Raw genomic sequence first — 22,475 nt, forward strand, 5'->3', positions numbered from 1 at the left:
ACTATAGTTAGGTAGGCTGTGGTGTTTAACCCATGTGGCGTTGTTAATAAGCTGCCCAGAGCGTGCCAAAGAAAATACCCCCCATTACACCACCAGCCTTAACTATTAAAAGAAAGCTGGATGGATCTACAGTTTTATACTGTTTGTGTTAAATTCTGACCCCACCACCTGAATGTTGCAGCAGAAATGGAGGCTAATCATCACCTCCACTTCCAGTTAGCTGACAGGAGTGGCATCTGGTGTGATCTTCTGCTCATGGTGCCCATCTCCCTCAATGTTGGACATGTTGTTCAGAACAACATTCTACACACCTTGTCATCTCCAACCAGTCTGTCCATTCTCCTCTGACCTCTGACATCAACAAGACAGTTTGTCCCAGACACCTGCTGCTGAAACCCCACAGATGATTGTGTGTGAGAATCCAGGTAGATGAGCAGTTTCTGAAACCCTCAGACCAACTTAAATCCAATTCTTGCTCAGTCTTATGCTCAGTTTGAACTTCTGGCCGTTTCATGTTACTGGTGGACATTCCTGCCTGCAGCTGGTATTCAATAATAGTTTTTATTAACTGAACCGACAGACTAAGTTAATGACTCCAACAAACAGGGAATTATTTTTGTGGCATAAAAATTCAAAAACACTTTTCAGTCATTTATGAGTAGTCCTGAAACACAACGCTAGAAGGCGGCGCTGATGCAGCTGCTGGTTGAGCATACATGTGTTCAGTCTGATCCCTGATGATGAGCAACTTTTGCAACATTTTTGTTCACACAGTCAGCTGCAGGGGTTGCACTCTAGTCTTCAGAACTGAGCCAACTTTGATTCCCAGTTTAATCATTGTGTTTGAGTCGTTGGCTCTGACACCGCTGCCCCAATATCCCATCATATTTTTATTACCCACTACAGGCGAACAGAGGTGTGTAATCCAGGTGCCGTAAAGTAAAAGTCCTGTTCCAACCAGTCACTAAACCAGCTCAGCTCCACTGCCTTGCAGATGAGTCTGTTTGTGAAAACACCCGTTCTGAATGCACAGGTTGATCCAACGCCATGGTAGGACTTCTACTTTATGGTACCTGAATTATACACCTCTGCATGAGAATGAAAACTGGTTTATGTATTGCTGGTGGATATTTAAATCCTCTGCTGGCGCTTATGTTAAGTTTAGCCTTTCGCCTCGATGAGCTTACCTTATTATAAACTTGGTTATTTAAGTTGATCAGCTAAAAACAGTGTCAGTCCTTTTATTTGATAAAATTACAATAAGATGGGTAATGAGTATCTGGGTAACATCAATCATGTTTTCATAAAGACCACTAGGGCTGGGCGATATGACGATACATATCCTTTGGACGATCAAAAATGTGGATTGTTTCATATAACACTCTATCATTTACGCCACGATAAGGTGCTTTTCTGCTATTTTACGTCAAGGTGCGCTTTATGGCATGTATTAGGGCTGTGACGATATGCTTGTGTCCCGATTTGATTCAATCCTAATTACTGATAATTTTTGTAGATTAAAAACCCAAAAAAATGTATTAAACTTATTTTGCCTGTCTTTTTTCTTGATTTCAATTCAGAAAAAACAACACAGTAACTAGACCATCATTCTGCTGCTATATTGCCCAAGAAGACAAGTTAAAAGATCAACCAAAACAATAAAAATGACTAAGATTTCATCATGAATTATTTTTATTTATTTGAAAAAAAAAAAGATTTAAAAAAAGAAAAAGATTTTAAAATTGTCAAGCAAAAAATATCCAGATTTTCTATTTTTTTTATTTGATTTTCCCACCCCTAGCATGCATGCTAGAATATAAAAACAAACATGGGGGAACACGGTAGCAGACGTATTTTTAGAGCAGTGCAATTCATTAAAAGATGACCAACCAAAAATTATGAGCTTGTTCATAAAAGAGGGGAAATTTCTGTCGCATGGATGCGGTTTGGATATTAAAAGACCAACGTGGAACCGACAACAGACTCCGACACAACTAACTCATTTAACACCTACGCAAGAATTAGGATAATGAATACAGAATAAAGAACAGAGTCAAAGAGCAAAAGCCGCAAAAGCAGCGTAAAATGGTGGCGAAAGCGCTCATAATAAACTCCAGACAAACGCTGCAGCAGGCATTTACTCGTTAAACTCCATACGGCCATAGTTCCCCCAGATGGAAGGAAATCACTGCTGCTCTTGTCAAGCACAGCTGACACATAACTGATGACTGACACAAAATTACACAAACAATTTAAAATTGTTATGTAGATCGTTATCGGGATATAAAAGGAGGTTTATCGGGATATGAGATTCTGGTCATATCGCCCAGCCCTAAAGACCACCATAGAGTGTTTCCTGCCACCATCCTGACTCAACTGCTGAAAATAACTGATAATGAACTGTGATAACATACACTGGGAAGTAGTGAGACATCAAATTGTGCGTCTTATCAGTGGTGCAAGAGTCTGCTGAGACCATACATTCAAGAGGCCTGATTGTTCTACTGAACGGCAAAACAAACAGTGACAAATGTCATTTCTGTAATGGTTCTGTAAACTCGACATGGCACAATAACAGCATGCTTTTCCCCGGACAGTGTGACAGGTTGTCAGATAGCACTGATCTATAACGATGCATTTCTTTCTTCAGCATTTCAATGAATTTAAAAAGGGAATTAAAATTGCTGGAATAATTGTCAAGTCTGCAGACAATCAGAGAAGGTGAAAACTAAGTTGGTTAAAACTTTTTCTCATCTGTTCATTGACTGGAAACGTTATTAAAAAGAATGAGCCTTCTTCTCTTATTTGTGGTGAGACTGGTTTCATATGACTTATCTTAAAACAGAAATAGAAATAAAAAGTAAAATAAAAGTAAAACAAACTTATATTAACTGAAAATCTAAGCAAATACATGTAAAATAGTTTGAAATATTTTAAATGGTACAACTAAGCAGATGGAAAGTACTGAATACAAAGATAAACCGGGAAATGCATAAAAATACCATCAGTACACATAATCTTTAGTCTTTACATCAGTTATTCAATCAAATAAAACCAGAACATCTCCATCTCCATCTTCTGCCGCTTATCCGGGGTCGGGTCGCGGGGGCAGCAGCCTAAGCAGGGAAGCCCAGACCTCCCTCTCTCCAGCCACATTTGTCAACTCTGCGTTGACAAATGTGGCGTTCCCAGGCCAGCCGAGAGATGTAATCCCTCCAGCGTGTCCTGGGTCTTCCCCGGGGTCTCCTCCCAGAGGGACGTGCCTGGAACACCTCACCAGGGAGGCATCCAGGAGGCATCCTGTCCAAATGCCCGAGCCACCTCAACTGGTTCCTCTCGATGCGAAGGAGCAGCGGCTCTACTCTGAGCCCCTCCCGGATGACCGAGCTCCTCACCCTATCTCTAAGGGAGAGCCCAGCCACCCTGTGGAGGAAACTCATTTCAGCCGCCTGTATACGAGATCTCATTCTTTCGGTCACGACCTCATGATCATAGGTGAGGGTAGGAATGTAGATCGACTGGTAAATCGAGAGCTTCGCCTTCTGGCTCAGCTCCTTCTTCACCACGACAGACCGGCGCAGAGTCCGCATTACTGCAGACGCCGCACCGATCCGTCTGTCGATCTAGCGCTCCATCCTTCCCTCACTCGTGAACAAGACCCCGAGATATTTAAACTCCTCCACTTGAGGCAGGACCTGACCCCCGACCCGGAGAGGGCAATCCACCCTATTCCAGCTGAGGACCATGGTCTCAGATTTGGAGGTGCTGATTCCCATCAGCACCTCCAAAACCAGAACATGCAGACAAAAAAAACAAAGTGTCAGTTCATCTCACAGTAGAAATGCTTCATAACACCTTCTTGGAATTGGTATTGAAAATACAAAGGAAAGAGGGGGAGTGTGTGCTGTGCCTCAAACCAAAAAAGCCTTTTGATCGTCATTTAACACAAACATAAAGGTGCATCAGGCTTCCAGTGGAATAATGTATTGTAATCTCTGTTTTCACTGTCTGTTGGCTCTCCTCTTTGGTCCAAAACTGAAATACCACCACAACTCCTGCTTTTATTGCAGTGAAACTGTGCTGTGACATTTATCGTCCCCACAGAATGACTTTGACATTTTCGGGTCTTGACTGAAGAATTCTGCTCAGTTGTCTGTAAAAGTAAAGATAGCAGTTTTACTAAGTCAGACCTGATATCTTTTACAGTATCATTTCAAGTATGAAACGGATTAGTTTAATTAAATTATTATAATATGAATGCCCTGTGATGGACTGGAGACCTGTCCAGGATGTACCTCACCTCTCGCCCAATGTTTGCTGCGATAAGCTCCAGCTTCCCCGCGACCCTCAATTGGAGTAAGCGTTACGGAAAATGAATGAATGAATGAATGAATGAACCTAAATGGTTGAAGAAGAGATCAAGAAAAAGAAAAGTTGTTGCAAGGATTTTCTATTTGGACATAATGAGGTAATAGAAAATATAATGATTAGTTATGCAAAAACCAAATATCAAACAACAATAAAAGAAGGACTTTTGGTTGTTTGATGTTTGGCCCATCCGTTTAATATTTCAAAAACTAAACATGTTACCTGTTAAGATTATTTTTACTACATGGAGTCCAGCGCTCTTGTTCACTCATTTCTTTCAGATTGATGCTAGGAACTCTGCCTTAGGTGGCTTTCACTGTAAGATAGTCCTGAGGACTCGATCGTTTAGGCGAGGGCTTTCAAAACATTTCACACGTTCCTTTCCTTCGGTCTGTTTTGTGTTCAAACTGCACTTAACTCAAGCAACCAAACCACCTGGAAAATTCACATAGCTGAAACATCAGGGCGGTACTCCTGCAGCAACACAGCTTCACAGGTAAAGATAACATGGGCTAGATTAAATATCATGGGGTAAATGTTTTTTTCTTTCTTTCTCCTTTCATATATTTGTGGACATGACAAGTGTTTTACTGATCAGGTGCCAGGGTTGGCTAGGTTAAGAACAAGCGGCAACCTCCAGCGGTTTAAAGTGAAGCCTATGCAGTTGTGTCAAAAATTGCTGTTCTCTCATCCACTAGGTGCTTCAAAACAAATCCCCATAGAGCCCCATGTTAAAAAGTCCAACTTCACAGCAGTAATAAACATGTTTACAGGCTGGTATAAGAAAAAAAAAAACATTTTAAGTTAAATAGAACAGGTTTAACTTTACTACAACTGTGGGCGGAGTGTGTAGCAGGAGAAGCAAATGCCTTCCTCCATCTGATCATTAACAAAATAGTTCACAGGACCTTGTTTTTCAAGAAGAAATCCATCCACACCTATCCGCCTAACCAGATATGATTTTAAATCTTCACTTTGGGCGGAAGTTTTTTAAAGAATTGTATTTGATTGCATAAATCTGGGTTTCGTGTGCATGACGGACCAAATGGGAAAAAAATATCTTGGATTAGTGAGATATCCTGCTACACACACTACAGAAGGCTGTAGTAATGCCTTAAGTCTCATCACATAGGCAAACGTGAATATGTCATATTTTTTAATCACAATTAAGAAGGCTTCAGAGAACAAAACCTGTGGATAAAAAGGAAAACCTATAATTAAAAACAGAAAAAAATGGTCAAAGTATTTGCAAATGTTTGCATTTAAATTGTCTTGCATTTATTCAGTCATTCATTTTCTGTACCACTTATTCACAGGCGAGAGACATCTTGTCTTTGTTTATATTTAAACATCAACACTAAAATGGATTTTGTAGACTTATCTGTTCCTTTCTGACATTATTTCACAGCTTTTTGTGAACTATGTTCTGCCATCTGTCCAGAGCAGATGGCAGATGCCACGACGTGCCAAATTCTTGGAAATTTTAAGCAGTAAATGATTCATTCGCACATTTTGCAGACACTGTGTCACGGACCTGATCTGGTTTGTTGTGCTCCACAGATGGGCTTTGATGGTCCTCTCTCTGCTCAGGAGCAGATGTTCATCCTGTATGAAGTCAAAATGCAGTGCTATCAGAACCTCTCCAACATGGAACCAGGAACTGCAGGTACAGGTTGCTTTACCTTTTGTTGTAGAACAAACAACACAGAACGGTTAAGGACCTCAGGACCCCCTGCCCTGCAGGTTTTGTAGGTAACCCTACTTTAACACACCTGACTGCAATAAAGGGCTCGTTAACAGGCTGCAAAGAACTTGGAGGGAAAGTTCAGAAAGGTGTTTCTGATGAGTAACATGTCTGAGACGTGTGTGTGACAGGGGGCCTGTGTTGGGAAACACTGGAGTAATCTGAATGAATTTAATGATGATGATCGCTGGGATTATAATAAAAATGTGGGTCTGCACGGTGGCATAGTGGTTAGCACTGTGGCCTCACAGCAAGAAGGTTGCTGGTTTGATCCTCAGCTGGGGTGAGTTTTGAAAAGTGGCCTTCCTGTGTGGAGTTTGCATGTTCTCCCTGTGTATGCGTGGGTTGTCTCTGGGTACTCCGGCTTCTTCCCGTCCAAAGACATGAATATCGTGAGTGGTTGTTTGTCTCTGTGTGGCCCTGTGATGGACTGGCAACCTGTCCAAGGTGTACCCTGCCTTTCACCCAAACACTACTGGTATAGGCTCCAGCTTGACCCTTCATCAGACCAAGCAGTTAGAATAATGAATGATTGACAATAACAATGTTTGGAATAATAAACTGGGGTTAAAATGTGTGAAGTCAGCAGCTTTTGTGCCAGTATTCAGTTAAACTGCTGGGAAATACTTATGAGATTTTACATCATGAGCTTGTTTGGATGTGGACAGGAACAGAGTTGGGTGTTTGTGTGTGTGTGTGTGTGTGTGTGTGTGTGTGTCAAGGGGGGGTGTTTATGCTGCCCCAGATTTGTTATCCAAATATTAAACAGTAGAACTTCTTGTTTTTTCTGGTCCTCAAATCACGTATAAGTGAAGCAGAACTTGAATTGTTGCACATTACAAGATGCCTGCAGGCCATTGCTGTGTTATAAGGGTGAGTGTATTTTATATTCAAGGTGGGTTTTTTTCCACTTGCCTGCAGAGACTCAACAATACTGTAAACTGTAGAGCTCCAAAGACTCTCTTTGCATTGAATCTTAAACAGCAAATCTAATGTACTAATGTGATTGTGAACGCCAGACCAACAGCCACACATCTAAAGGCGGTAACTGCGAGCACCAACACATTTTCAGTGATTTAGTTTTCTTTATATTTAAACTTAGTTGAAATGCTTCAGTTCCTTTTTGTTAGCGTGCACATTAAGAAGCCACTGTATTTTCAACTGTGTGTTGTTTAACCTTATGTTTCTTTCTTATGGTGCAGAAGGGAGCAGCTTAGGCACTGGGGGGCGGGAGTGTGCACAGGAGGGAAGCCAGTGGGCAGGAAGTGCCACGGGCCCTTTTGAAGACCTCTATTTTAGAGGGGCAGATCAGTAGTTTTTATTTAATTAAGATTCTTTAAATGTTTGTTATATGAATTTTTTTCCCAACTTTTGAGTAGTTTGTGTTTTCTTTTGGTTGTAGTTTTGTTATGAATAATTAAACTGGCTTTTAGGTTCTGTTTCTTTGTTTAGTTTGTTAGTACGCTAATATGTCTTACAGTGTGTTCAGACCAAACGCGTTTAAACGCTCAAAATGCTGAACACTCGACGCTGGTCACTAAACTGCCACTTTTGTGTCCGACACCCAAAACGTTCCTGACGTTCCTGCCGCTTGTCTGGAGTGAGCGGCAAAGGCGGCGGAAAAGAAGGAGGGAGGTGGCGCATTCCTTCCGGTCAGTCTGAATGATGGTGGATTCAGTAGAGCGATGGCATGGTTTTATTTAATAAATAAAGCTAGAGAACATTGTCGTAGGGCAGTGATAGTCACTGTTAATGCAACAAGAGCCGCACTCAGCTGAGAGCTGCCGCCGACCCCAAACAAAGCGTTGCTAGGCAACGTATCATGCTACGTTGCCAAATCAGTAACATTCAGCTTTTTAGCAAGGAATGGTTATCCTAAATATTGCACAGAGTCGCATCTCAGCCCCGTGTCTGGGTTCACCACAGGAATCCTCCAGCAGCTGCGAGCTGATCGCTCTGATTGGTTGATGCCCCGCGTCAAGCGGCAAAAGTTCAGCTTTGTCCATCTCTGGCTTTTGATGCGCGTTTGACGCCCAAAACGCTCAAAACGCGACGCGAGAAAGCTCGACGCCCCCTTGCCGCGCCTCCTCATAGACGTTACATGGAAACCTGCCGCTCTTGACGCTCAAAATGCGTTTGGTCTGAACACACCGTTACCCCATATGTTTTGTAACTGGTCCAATCAGCCAATATTTAAGCTCCCCTTTCTTGTTTGTTAGGTCAGATGTTTTTTATCTTGATTTTGTTACCTAGTCTGTTAGTTTAGTTATTTTAGGACTTGGATTTAGTTTTTTGCTTAGCTGACCTCTTTTAAAGACCTGATTCCTTTACATTGTTTTGGGCAAATAAACCCCTTTTCTTTTGAAGCCACCTTTGTTTCTCTTGGTCCCTCACTGTGACTTTGGAACAAAACAAGTTTGTCACACAAAAGTGAAAGTGTACCTGATTATTGCCGTTATAACTGTGTAAGATTTCATTAGGTTCTAATAAATGACCCATCCTTTCTGAAGTTACCTCAACAATACAAAAATAATAACATTACAGATCTAACAATTTCAACAAGTTTTATTTTGATTTGGCACATTTTACCTAAATACAACTATAAATGTGTGGTTTTGAAACAAAGAGCTAGCTTTTAGTGCTGTGTTCTTCATTGCTCACAGTGACCTTGGAACAAAACCAGTTTATCACACCAAAGTGAAAGTGTACCTGATTATCTCTAATGCAGAAGTCACCAACTCTGGTCCTCAAGATCAACCATCCTGCAGGTTTTTGGTGTTTACCTGGCACAATACTCCTGATTGAAATGAAAAAAATCAACCTCTGCTCCAGACTGTTCATTCGCATCTGATGCAAGTCAGGTGGCAGCAGGGAAACAATAGAAGCTGCATGGTTGGTGACTACTGCTCTGATGACTTGTGAGAAGCCATATCCTTCCTATTTTCAGAGCTCTGACTTTCCCACACAGTCCAAAGACACGCATGTTAGGTTAATTAAAGTCAGTAATTAAGATCAGACATGGGAGTGAGTGTGAGTGAGGGTTGTAGTTTGTTGGTGTTGGCACTGGGATAGACTGGGCAGCTTGTCCAGGATTAACTCTGCCTCCCACCTTGTTGCTGCTGGGATAGGCTGCAGTCCCTTTGCTGCTTTGAACTGGAATAAGTGGGTCGAGAAAATGGATGGTGTGCATGTAGATCAGTGGTGATTTTGCGCAGTGTCGATGGAGCAGAGTGATTGGGATTTATTTATTTATTTCTTATGAATGCCTCTTATGAATTTAACTTAATCTAAACCTGCTTGTTATTTCCTTGACTGCTCTATACTTTGTTGTTATTGTTGTTACTTTTCACTAGAAGCTTCACACCAATCAATAAGTTTTAATAGATTTATTAGAACATTTTTCTTTACTAGAGGTCACTCATCCTGAGAATGTTATTTCTGACGTCGCTCTGTAGAATATTTAGTTTTTTTCTTCTATAGATGGATCTTAAGCAACATCGTGACTGCTGGGACAACTTTATTAAGATTGTTACATTAGTTTCATTTAATTTTTTTGACTATTGCTCAGAAACAAAGCATTTTGGATGGGTGTGAAGGGTGTGTGAGGTGTGGGTGTGTGCATGGGGGAGGGTTAACCTTTGCTGGTATGTTTCAAGCTAATATCAAACTAATTTATTTTAAAGTGCATTTATTAAATCTGATACCTTTACAGTTTTATTTCCACTTCTAACAATGCATTTTGTAGGTGAGGAAATAGACATTTGTGATGGAAAGTGGTGCTAATCTAACCATCAAGCAGCTGCTGGATGTGGATGTTGCTCTCCATCTCATTGCAGATGAGGTGTGCCCTCCAGATTGGGATGGTCTGATTTGTTGGCCCCATGGCTCCCCGGGACAGATTACAAAGGTTCCCTGCCCATCTTACATCTATGACTTCAATCACAAAGGTTAACCTTTTTTTTCCTTTTTCTGTAAATGCATCCCCAAAAATGACAACTTGAACTGGAAGCAGCTCAAATGAATCCAGACTCAGTTTGCATTTGCATTGCAAGTGATTTTCGAAGTATCTCTTCATATCTAAAAGGCAAATTTGTGAAAGCCAGAGATATGAGATGAGATGAAGGTTTCCTCTAATGAAATATTAATCTACTTTAATCTATCCAGCATCTCCACGAGGGGTGTCCATCTCCTGTCCCTGAGGAACAGAATCCTGCAGGTTTTCCATGTTTCCCTGCTCTAACACACCTGACTCAAATCAATCAGTCATAATGCAGAACTTCATTGGCTGTTGGGTCCATTTAATGCAGGGATGGAACAGGAAAACATGGAAAACCTGCAGGACCTGCCGCCCTCGAGGACTGACTTTGGGCACCCCTGATCTACACAGTTGATTTAGCTATATATGTATCTAATTGCATGACAAATAATATAGTTTTTTTTAAAAAATATGATAGCAGAATATAACAGAATAATTTGTATCTATTTATGTTAACAGGACATGCTTACAGGAAGTGTGATGTCAACGGTTCCTGGGTATTTGTGGAGCAGTGGAATAAAACATGGACTAACTACTCAGAGTGTCTGCGCTTCCTTCAGCCCTTCAGCGACGAGGAGGCGAAGGTAAGTGTGACTGGAAGATGTGCATCAGGAAGATTTATATAATCATCTGTTCCAACTTCACTGTGTGTATACCAGCATAGATTCATCGATCTGAATTGATGGTTTGAGACAAACGTTTGTGATGCTAATAGTTACATAGATTATTACATAGTTTCGGTCAGGTGTCAAATACACGCTACACAGGGAAGGAAAAAGGAGAAAATAGTTGTGATGTGTACTTTTAAATTCTTTATATTTTGTTAAATTGTATTGAATGGTTTAATGAACTGCATTGAACTGAATCCCTTCATACAAAGTCTAATCGTTATTAATGAATGAATGATTTGTCATTTCGGCAGCAGGCTTCACTGTAATGTTAATGTATTGCATTGCCGGCAGCATATGGAGATGCGCATCAAATCAACTTCAGGGACAAACAGGTGCGACACGCTTTCCTGTACTTTAAGTAATTATATGACAAATTAAACTATTGTAGAATTGGTAAATGATACGGATGGATTATGCGTATAATCCAGACAATGAAAACATGCAAGGTTTGATCCAATTAACAAAATGACAGAGGGAAAGGATAACCTGTGAAGAACCATGGTCACAAAATGCTGCATCAACTGATATTTCAGTCTGAGATGCTGCACAAATAGCAGCCGAGAAAACTAATTTATTATAAAGCATCTTCTATAAAAGATAATGCAAATATCTCAATAATAATGTGTCGGTTTACATGGCAAGCAAGTGACATCTTTTGTATTTTTTATTCATTTGGAGCTGAGTTTCTGGTGACATGCCAGCTGTGAGTCTAATCCGAGTCTTTCCTTTTAGGTCGGATTCTTTCTCCTCAGGAGATTTTATTATGAATGCTGGTGTAGTTAAAAACCCAAAACATATGTGCACCATGTGGAGCGTACCCACCTACATTTGTCCTGTTGAGCTCACTTTGTAAGAGTCAGTGAGTGTGAAATTGAGCGTACATGCACAAGAAAATGAGTCCGCATAGGTTTTTTTTTCCAAAAACGACTCTCCGCAGCGTGATAACAAGCCCCTCTTTTCACCTATTGTTCAGTCCATAAAGGCAAATCCTGCTGCAAAGAAGAACATCAGAGCGTGATCGAAGAGCTGATCACAGAGGCGGAAGTCCGAAGAAAAAAAATCATTGGGTTGTTTATTCTCTGGATCCGTAATGAACAGAAAATAATGGCAGAATGTCGGTGACTCATAAAAACGCTCAGTTGTCCATTTTAAAGTAAAGAAAAAAAAAAGAGAAAAGAAATAAATATGATTGGACAGAGTGTGGCTGACTCGGGTCAACGTGCAGGAAGATGAACAGGCTGCGGCGCTACATGTAAAAATCTGAGATGCTCTTAGTGAGGTGGCTGGACTTGGTGTAATGATGATTATAGTCAGACATGATTAAGTGAAAACTAGGTAGCCTGGTGCAGGAAAACCAATTAAAATGCATCTGGTTTGAGCAGAGTCAGAGAAAAGAGGGCAGGGGGCCATTAGAGGGGACTTTGCATCTCCACAGCTGCAAACTTCATCCAACAGGGATTTCAGCTTCCCGTCCTCGACGGCTGCTTTGCTGCAGGTTCTAGCCAACAGCTTGTTGTCAGGTCCAGTACAATTACCCTTCAATTTGAGTCAGGAGTGTCAAAGCAGGAAAACATCTTAAACCTGCAGGACAGTGGTCCTCCAGGGCCAGAGTTGGAGACCCCTGTTTCACACTGTGCTGGAGTCACAGAACAAAATCATTAATACTCAGAAAGACATGCACAAGAAATATATAAAAAGTTGAAATGGACAGATAATTTAATTTGTGTTAATTGAAATAACTGGTTAAAAAAGTCAAATTGTACTGTTTTTTTTTTTCCTTCCCTGCAAGAAATTCACTGTTAACTCGGCTTTCACCTCCTCAACATCAAACACAATCCTCATAGATGATCAACAGAGGCCAAGAGCGGCCGTGCTTGTGTGTTTTTTAACACCATTTTCTTGTGGTAATGGAATAAGTCATCACCTTATTTCTAGAAATTAATCTTTATTTTCCCAACATATTGTTCAGATACAGGGTCACCAAGGAGATGGATCAGTTCCTGGTCCTTTACAAGACCAACACAGAGAGACAAACAATCAGACTCAGACCAAACGAGAATTTAGAGACTCAAATCAGCCAAACATGCCTGTCTGTGGACTGTGGGAAAGAAAACATGCATGCATGGAGGGGAGCTCCACACAGGTTCTCACCAGAAACCTACTTATTTTTTATATATGAGTGATAAAGATAAGAAGTAATACGTACATTAATACATGTTATGGGAATTTATTGAGTGTGTTTCTGATTTACTGGGAGCTGCTCTGGTTTCCAGTCTAACTGCCACTGTGTTACACCAACTCCTTCATGCTTTGGATGCTGCAGTCTGTTACTGAAGGAGCTCTGCAGGACTGTCAGTGTTCAGGAGGAAAGTGGGAGGATGGGGAGGGGAACTGTCCTTCAACATGGATGAAGTTTAGCCATTATCTCCTTCTCTCCCAACACCTCAGTTGGTGGGTCCAAGGGGCATCCCAGTGCAGAGCTGTTCTGTAGGCTACTGGGATGCATCAGTACAGTGAGATATGCATCATGCATCTCTGATTAATTCATCAAATTTTACTTCCATCCAGTCTGACAAAGGTCTCCTTTGATCAATAAAATCAGTTATAAAACAGAAACCACCTTTAATCATATCATTATTTTGAAAAAAAACAAACTTTGTTTTCTCATGATAACTAAAGCACTCGGAGAGCGCAAACCTCCGCCAAGCACAGTGTTAACAAATCCTTTAAAAGGTTCCTGAATCCAAACGGTGATCCGGATCACCATCAAAATCTAATCAGTTCTTCTTTTTCACATTTCCAACAACTCCTGAAAATTTGATGAAAATCAGTCCATAACTTCTTGAGTTATCTTGAGCACAAACAGACAAACAAACAGATAAACGTCGGTAAAAACAGGTAAAAATGTATCTCTTTATCGCTAGAAAATGATACAATTAACTCATTATCTCCAGATAACGATTAACCAAAGACTGACACTCGAGCACGGCCACTTCTGGCTGCTGACATGAATATCATCTTTCAGACAGAAAATAAGGAGTGAAAGTTATTTCAGGTCCTTCTATGAACTCAGTTCTTTGTGGTTTGGTACTGGCTGCTTACAGAAACCAGACAAACGTTTACCGGATGACTCACAGCTGCTTCCGACCTTTCAGCTCAGCTCATTCACCTTCATACATTATACACATAAAGCTGCTCCTCACAAAGTCTTCTAATGCATCTTTCGTTCTTATCATGCAGTTATGTAAATACTAAAAATATTAACAAAGGAATGAAAAATGTGACTGGAATTAAAGTTTGGATGCTGATTCTACCCACCGTGTGACATCCAAGCAGCCGTTCTGGATAAAGGACGTTTCACTGAGCTGTGGAAATGAACTGACACCATTGCTTAAAAGAGCTGCAGCCATCTTTTGTACATGTTATCAGCTAAATCCTCCGGCTTTCTTCGTTTGACCAGTGCTTGAAAAGATGGTGTTATCTCAAATTTCTGATGAAAAGGTGTGGCATTAAAAATTCTCCTCCAATCTCAAGTGAGTCGTCGTTTAAGCCCTTAAATTCATTCAGGATTGAATGCACATGTGTTTTTTTTTTCAGCTGCTAACACGGTCGCAGTCAAGTAGTCTGAGCTGTTATATTTCAGTCATTCCAGTCTGTAAAGCTCTTCTGAGGAAAAAAAAAATGGGACTGAATTGCAACCATTTCTCTCTGTGTTCACAGCAAGACTTCTTTGAGCGGCTTTATGTCATGTACACCACTGGCTACGCCGTGTCCTTCAGCTCTCTGCTTGTGGCCATCATGATAATTGGATACTTCAGGTAAGTCAGGGGTTTTTTTCTGCATTGTCTCTGTAACAAAGTGCAGAGTAAATCACAAATTGTCTGTAGAGGCAGAGGGTGACAGAAACTCCCATCATCAAGGTACTGGCGGGAGCCAATTCTTTACCTGATTATACAACTGCTACAACTACTTCTTTTCAGTTCAATTTAATGTGTTTCTATAGCTCCATTTCTCATCAGAATGTTTCTTTAGGCACTTAAAAATGAAAAAAAAACCCAAAACGAAATAGAATTAGAAAATAGAACTTATAACATTTTAAACACCGTTATTAATGATATACTAATTTATAACCCCCCCCCCCCCAAGTGAAGACGAGTGTCAGATTTGAGCAGAATCTTCTGATTTATAGGAAAAGACTTAAAACAGAACTGGTCTCATGAGGTAAATTTGTCCTTTTGCAGGAGCTGAAATGACAGGATGGTGTTGGAAAACACAGGGTTGCTTCATTAAGATCCTTCTCCTTGCACTGCAGATACTGCAGTCTGCAGTTAAAATAAAAAATAAGTCTTGAATCTTTTACACACGTGTGAAAATGTGCCAAATGGGTCAGTTCTGCAGAGAATACAGCGTAACATTTGGTAATGACATGACTCTTTTGAAATCTTAAATGTGTCAAGTAAGCTCATGAAGACGTCAAATCCATTGACTCTGAATCTAGTCTAGACAGCGTGCTTGATTATTTATAGTATGGATGTATTCAGAATCTATAATGAATAGAAATCGACTATTAGATTATGATCTCTGAAAAGAAATGTCAATAGTTCAACCCATTAAAACACCTTTTAAGCTTGGTTAAGCTGTACCAGTAGAGTTATGGTGCTTTTTAAAAAAAAAATCTATTCAGACTCAAGTATATGTATGCAGTACTTCATATTTTATGTACGTGCTTCCTCTCCATCATACACACATTCACATAGCGATGACCACACCAAATTCTTTCCTCTGCAAGTTCAGATTAGACCTTGAAGAAAGTAGTCACTCACAAGGAATTATAGACCTTAAGGCATCCCCTGAGATAAAACACAGACGTTTGGAGGGATGCTCTTTAGGGTTTGAGGAGTTTCTTTAAGTTCCAATTCATTATGTGAAACTACTTGCTGTGTGAAGTTATCGTGGTGTATTGATGTTTCCTGAGCTGTTGCAGCGAGATAGCCTGGCAACACGCGCACCAGTCCCCCCACTCTTTTAAAGTGGACAAAGATCTTTTCAGCCAATTTAACAAACACACTTTCTGTGGTTAATAAGACAATTGCTGCGATCTAATAGTGAGATTTATGATCTGTTATAAAGGCTTCACCTTCGGCTCCACTTTGAGTTTTGTCTGTGGTGGTCTGAAGTGGGGCTGCTGCTGCGTACTGTGGTTTATATCACCTCTTTAAGTGTAAAAGAAAGTGTTTCACAGAGATGAAGAAGGTGAATGAGGTGCACAGTGTAAGATCCCAATTTGTGAGCAGTAATGCATCTGGAATTTAGAATTTTGCACGTTTACCTGAACCACACGCTGAAGAGTGATTTCATAAATGGTAGGGTTGGGATTTTAATCTCAACTACGATCTGGGTTTTCAACGATCATGAAAATAAAATGGTGTGATTATTTTTCTCTTTGCAGTTTCCTCTCCTGGTGTCTTCAGCTGCTAATCGAGCGTCTCTGGCGTTGCAGCGCTGTGCTGTAAACTCCTCCCACAGCCGCTTTGGTTTTATTCAACCACTTTTGCCAACTTGGTGACTTTCCAAACCCCCCTTGGTGACTTCTTTTTGTTAAAAGCAACTAGCGACTAGAGACTTTTCTGGTGTTTTGGCGACTGACTTGAAGGCACATTTTATTCTTCAGTTGCTATAAGGAAGGAGCAGCGGGAGCCTCTCCCGTCCTAAAGCACTCCCAGGCGGCCAGTCTCAGTCGGCTCCGGCTGCAGGTCGATGTAGAATAACTGCAGTAGGTTGTGGAAGTTCACCTAAACATAGTTTATACCATTGTCAGTGACAACTGGCTGCATTATTTTCGTATAAATGCACACGTAGTTCAGTGAGTTAAACACTGTTAATATCCCTCCGTCACAGGGCGTCACCATAGCAACTCGTTAATCAGCTGGTTCAGATCAGCTGTCTTTTAACAGGTGAATCAGAGAAACGTGCTGTAGTCTGACAGCGGTTGTTTGGCATAAGAACTACATCCAGGTCAACATGAAATAGTTCGTATAAAATAGTATATTTAGCAAATGTAAAAAATAAATAGAAATTTGTTATAAAATGTTTACTGTGTGGGATTATGGCATAAGCGGATTACACAACTCGGAACCGTGCATTAAGACGGTTATAATGCCCAGCGCCAAGTCGAGAACAACACGACGCGCAGCGTTGTTTAATTCTTACTTATATTTATCTGTTCAGTTTACATCAGTATTTGCAATTTGTCAAGCCAAAACTTCATGTTATCTGCTTGTTTTCTAAAATTTGTGGAATCCTAAAGACATTATTTGAAATATAATTTATATATTAATATATATAATATATTTATATTGTCTCCTCCCAACACACATAAAATAGTGTTAGAACAGCCCATATTGCATATTCATTGCTACAGACATTCTGGGTCCAGATGTGCTGTTTTGCAGCTCTCGGTGTCCGCTGTTTATTAATCACTTTGTACTTTTATCTTGCATGTACAACGACTGCACATATTTTTTACCTGCAAACCTTTAATAGATCTGGCCCATAGTTGGGTTGCTTGTTAGTTGGTTTGTGGCAGATGTGCATCCAAACCATTTCTGCTGCTTCCAGAGGAATGGATAAAAGCAACGAATGAGCCTATCTCTATCGTTGTAAAAGGGATTAAGCGCTTACTCTACCAGTAGGGTAATTATCTCGCTCAAACATCTGGAAAGTATATAAATGTTGCTTGATGACCTTTCATGTTTTGTTTAGCATATTTTCGTCAACAAGGTAATGACATAGTGATTGACTGTCATTGTTTCTACTAAAACAAAACCAGTAATAGCTTACAGAAAAGTTTGTCACATGAATTGGTATTCTTCAGGACGCTTGTTTTTCTTTTGCTTTTGAGCAAGCTGCCCTGGCTTTTTAAAGAGTGCATGTTTGTTGTGACAAGGTCAACGACTCACAGTAAAGTCTCATAAGTACACACCTGAGTCAAAGAAGCCTGGTTTCTCTGCCGCAATACGAGACTTTGTCAGTTTGTAAGAAACGTGCGCTGCACTGGACCTCAAAACATTTGTTTTTATTGTTTCCACCATAACATTCTAAACTTAATGTTTTCTCTGTGAGTGTGAGCACTTAATATAAGCGAGAAAAATAAAGGAAAAGAGAAATAAGATGGCCCTGATAGGACCTGCCACACTAACAGCTGATGGAGAAGAAGACATGAATATTTAACTCAGGTCAAAGTGTCAACTGAGACTTCTCAAATAAGAGCATGATATCCTAGAACTTAATCCATGCCGCTCATAGTCTTAGCAATAATCAAACTATTTTTTGTTTATTCATTTTTATTTTATTTATTTTTATGTTGTATTCTCCTAATTTTGTGATCTCATCTTAACGTTTTTATTTGTCTTTTAGTGTTTCTTATCTTTATTTTAATGTTTCATGTTTTATTCTCTTAAATTTTCATTTAGTCTGAACATCTTTTATTTTTCCAGTGTCTTAGCTTCCCGACACAGTTAATGGGGTCGGGACAGCGCCTCTTGAGACATGATTTTACATGTTTCCTATGTTTTGTATGTGTGGGTTTTATGGGTGTTTGGTTTTGGGGAATTTGATAAGCAATATTGTTTTTGCTCTTCCTTTAGCTTTTAATGTAAAACACTTTGCACCACATTTTTTATTGTATGAAAAGTGCTTTAAATAAAGATTGATTGATTGAAACACAGCCAAGGTTTGTCTCACCAGAGCTGAGATGATACATGAAGCACATCCTTGTGCAGCTCTTTGGCTGTCCAGCAAAACATTTCAACTCAAAGATCTTGTCTACTAAAAAAGTGTAAGGTAGCTTTAAGTAATGATGAGAAAGTCCTAAATGTTTTATACAACAAACAGCTTTATGGAAATTGGATTGGGATGAGTTTGTTTGCTTTGCTGCTATTAATTCAGCAGTTTGTTTATATGTTATTATAATAAAAATTCACATCTTTCACCAGAAAATCTCTAAATTTTAGCATTATTAGCTTTGTCTGGATAAAAACCTCAGTATCCGGATGTACAAAATCACTAGACATGAACTAAAAGAAGACAGGCATCTGTGCTACTGAATCAGTGGACTGAAAAGTTTATCTATTGTCACGTTGTGTTTCACTTCTAACAGATCCAGATCCAGAAACAACCTCCTCCTCCATGCTGTTGGTAGTTTCTTTTTCCAGCAAATTAGAGCCTGTGACCCCTCAATTGAAATGAAACAAGTTATTTGGCTGAGAGTGTTAAGCCTTACATTACAAGCATGCACTGGTTTAAGAGAGCAACCCAGCGGTATGAACATGGCGACTGAGTGTGATAATCATGAGCTTTTCACGGCTTTGTACTTTCTTCATTATGAGTGAGAAACCAGCGGTTTCTTAGTAGGACCTGAGAGGAAAGGATTAAGTTAAGGTGTCTGAAGTGATGATACCCATGGTGTGATTTTCCAGGTTACCATCTTCAGTGAGTCAGCAGTTTTACTGGTGGGTATCATCCTGCACCAGTATGTACAGGATTGTAGAATCAGAGGTGAAACAAAATAAACTTGGGAGAATTGGTGTAACATATAAAATATGCTTCACATTATCTCACCACTTAGCTGTAAGTAGCTCACAGCATGACAGACAATGTTAAGATATTAAGACGCCACATTGCGGTATGTATGATTCTGTGCTGATTTCCAACATGAAGCTTACCTGTATTAGGGCTCTTCTCCTCCAAATTGCACTGACAACTTTCTCTCTTGGCTTCTGTAGTTACAGAAGCCAAGACGGCCCACTATAGCAGTAAACAGATAAAACAAAGAACTTAAAAAAAAGTTAGAACAGTGGGGGGGGGGGGGGGGGGGGGGGGGGGGGGCTGCTGGTCTCTGGGGTCTTGGGACTCTCCTGGTCTCCCTATGATCTTTGCACTTATTACTGAACACTATTTATTCCTGATACTTAGCTCTAATATTCACTAACTTATGCTGTGTTTAATCACTGATAACTGTTGTTCTCCTTTGTGTTGCTGTAGTGACGGTATTGAGCTTGTTTGGCATTTTATAGATGCTCTTGATGATTGACAGCTTTGATTTCTTGCAGATACCAGAGGTAGTTTTCTGTATTACTATGCATGTAGCTGGGTGTCTGTTTGTTCTGCTTTCATTGATCAACTGGTACCATTGCTTTCTGTCTGCTGTATCTTTTATCTTCACTTTCCTTTTCTCTTTGTTCACTCTTTTCTCTGTAAGGGCAAGAATTGATATGTAAATTCAGCAAAAGAGTAATGATTGCTTTGAAGCTGGACAGGACAAGCAAAACAAAACAAACAAAAAAAAAACCTAGAAACAGCTATTATTGAAATAATAGCAAATGTGAATGCCCATTTATTGAACTATGCTGAATGATTGAAGTGAAATTGCATATGTATTAGAAATTGAAAAAAAAAAAGCATAAAAAAAAGCATAACCGACACTTTTTTCTAGTTGGCTCACATCAGGATTTGAACGCATGAACTCCTGCATTAAAGCACACTGATTTACTCACAACACCACTTGGACTCTTTCCTGCACCTTGGAAAAAGCGTTCACATTTTTTCCAGTTGCCTTTTTTTTTCTCATCCAGCAGGGTTTAATTAGCGGGATTGCAAAAACATGTGCAAGGTTGAACTAAACTCCAGTAAAGATGTGACAGACTATTGTTCAATGTGAAAAACTTTTTTTTTTAAAGTTGTTTAACATTAATCAAAATGTTGAAATGTTGCAGGGAGCATTGTTGGAACAAATTCTCCATATTTAACTGAGATATTTGCAAATAAGTTCCTTTGCTCCTTGAAGTGTGCAGCTGAGACTGATAGCTCACTTTGAGCAGTCTGCAGAACTGCATGCCGTCACACAAGCAACAGCCAACAAACAAGAATGGAGCTATATGCTAAATGCTGCATTTGAAACTGTGCCTTGTGTGTGTACCTGTGTACTGGTGCACAAAATGGACCAATCGCTGAGCTGAATTCTGTTTCGTCCAATCACAGGAACAGATTTCAATACATTGACAAAAACTTGAATAACTTAAAAAGTTTAAATGTTACAAAGACCAAAAATCGTAGAAAATATCTCCTGAATGGGCTGAAGAGTTTGATACTCGAATGGTTGAAGTGAGACAAACGGTGTCGGAGGAGTAGCGTTTCAAAGATTTTGCAGGAAAGACACTGGGGACAGGAAATTGATGAACCGGACAATGCAAACCGGTGCAGAACTCTGAAACCCTGTTGACCAATCACTGTGCTGAATTTTTGCAAAGTCCAATCCGGATTTGGTTGGAAGGACTTTCATCCAATCACAAGGCTGAATTTATTTTTACAAAATGCTAAATATCGCAAAAAACTACAAATATTTAGAATTAAAAAAATCGTAGCCCACATGTCCTGAAGGAGCTGCACAGTTTAAGATCTAAATGATTGAAGTGACCTGAACGGCGCAGGAGGAGTAGCACGGCAAAGTTTGGCGGAATAATAATAAAAATGGCCGAACAGGATCTCAATAATATGAATGCCCCCATGGGCATTCACATTAACAAAATACAATAAAAAGACATTGCTTTCTGTAAGTAAAACATCATGTAATGTTGTCACATTCAAACAGCAACTTTATTCAACGGGAGACTGAACATTGTTCATCTAAAATGGGTGTTTTAGCATCAAATATTGAACAGTGTTTGGTATGTTACCATGGATTCTGGACTTGCTTTTACGTTGCTCCAAAATTTATGTAATTTAACAATGCCTTTCTTTTTAATAACTTTTTAATAACTGGGTTGTGAAGTAATTCAGACACTTTGGAAATTAAAACAGAAGCTTGATATGTTTCCTCTGACACCTCCCTGAGAGAGATAGATGAAACAACAAGCCCATCATTTTAAACTGTATTTAATATTGTTCTTTCCAGCGTTTCTGCTCAGCTTCCTCTCAGTTGGCAGGAATGGCATTCCCTCACTTACTTTTTGGTATTCTTGGTTGTTTGCAACCAGCTCAGAGGTGCATTGCTAGTAACCAGTGGACCACAGGGTGCTGAAAGATGAACAGTTGGGTCTGTTGATGGATCGGCTGAAAATGTCTCGTACACGTTTCAGTCATGATCTGATTTTGAGATCATGAGGACTGGACAACAAACATTGTCCAGTCCTCAGCCTTTCCATTTTTTCCCTGTCACGATGACATGTTTAATTTCTGGTTTTGATCCATCATCAGACTTTTGCATCTCTAATAGCTGTTTTAAGCCTTTCTTTTGCCTATTCAGGATATTCTTACATATAGTTAGTAAAAAACAGTCTAAAGCTTCATTAAAATTGTTTGCAAACACCAGTCCATCAATACTAAGGTTACTTGATGCAGTGTAGGGAGACCAGTGCAAACATGACGGCATGAATTTTCTGAAAGTAACAATTAATTGTAAAATAACTAAAACAAAAAAAAAAAAAAAAAAAGAGAGAGAAAGGAACAGACAAAAAATGTGCACCACTTTGTGTTTTGCCAGTTTTGGTGTGAAAATGCTTTGGTTCTACATAGTAGTAGATATTCAGCATTGAATAAATTGCACAGACAAACATGGTCACCATCTTCAATCCTGAGGATAATTGGCAGCAGCAGCAGT

General features: G+C 39.8%; 1 protein-coding gene across 1 annotated transcript in view; it reads left to right on the forward strand.

The window, feature by feature from the left end:
* Positions 1-22,475, forward strand: part of pth2ra (parathyroid hormone 2 receptor a) — a gene marked incomplete at both ends in the record, with an annotated part of 85,885 nt that overhangs the window by 14,746 nt on the left and 48,664 nt on the right. The window contains 4 exons of the mRNA XM_079254429.1: positions 5,929-6,034; positions 9,949-10,059; positions 10,608-10,732; positions 14,540-14,637. Of these exons, the coding sequence (XP_079110555.1) occupies positions 5,929-6,034; positions 9,949-10,059; positions 10,608-10,732; positions 14,540-14,637 (440 nt within the window). The remainder of the gene's footprint in view (positions 1-5,928; positions 6,035-9,948; positions 10,060-10,607; positions 10,733-14,539; positions 14,638-22,475) is intronic.

This window comes from Telmatherina bonti (genome assembly GCF_933228915.1).
Source record: "Telmatherina bonti genome assembly, chromosome: 15".
Classification (NCBI taxonomy): domain Eukaryota; kingdom Metazoa; phylum Chordata; class Actinopteri; order Atheriniformes; family Telmatherinidae; genus Telmatherina; species Telmatherina bonti.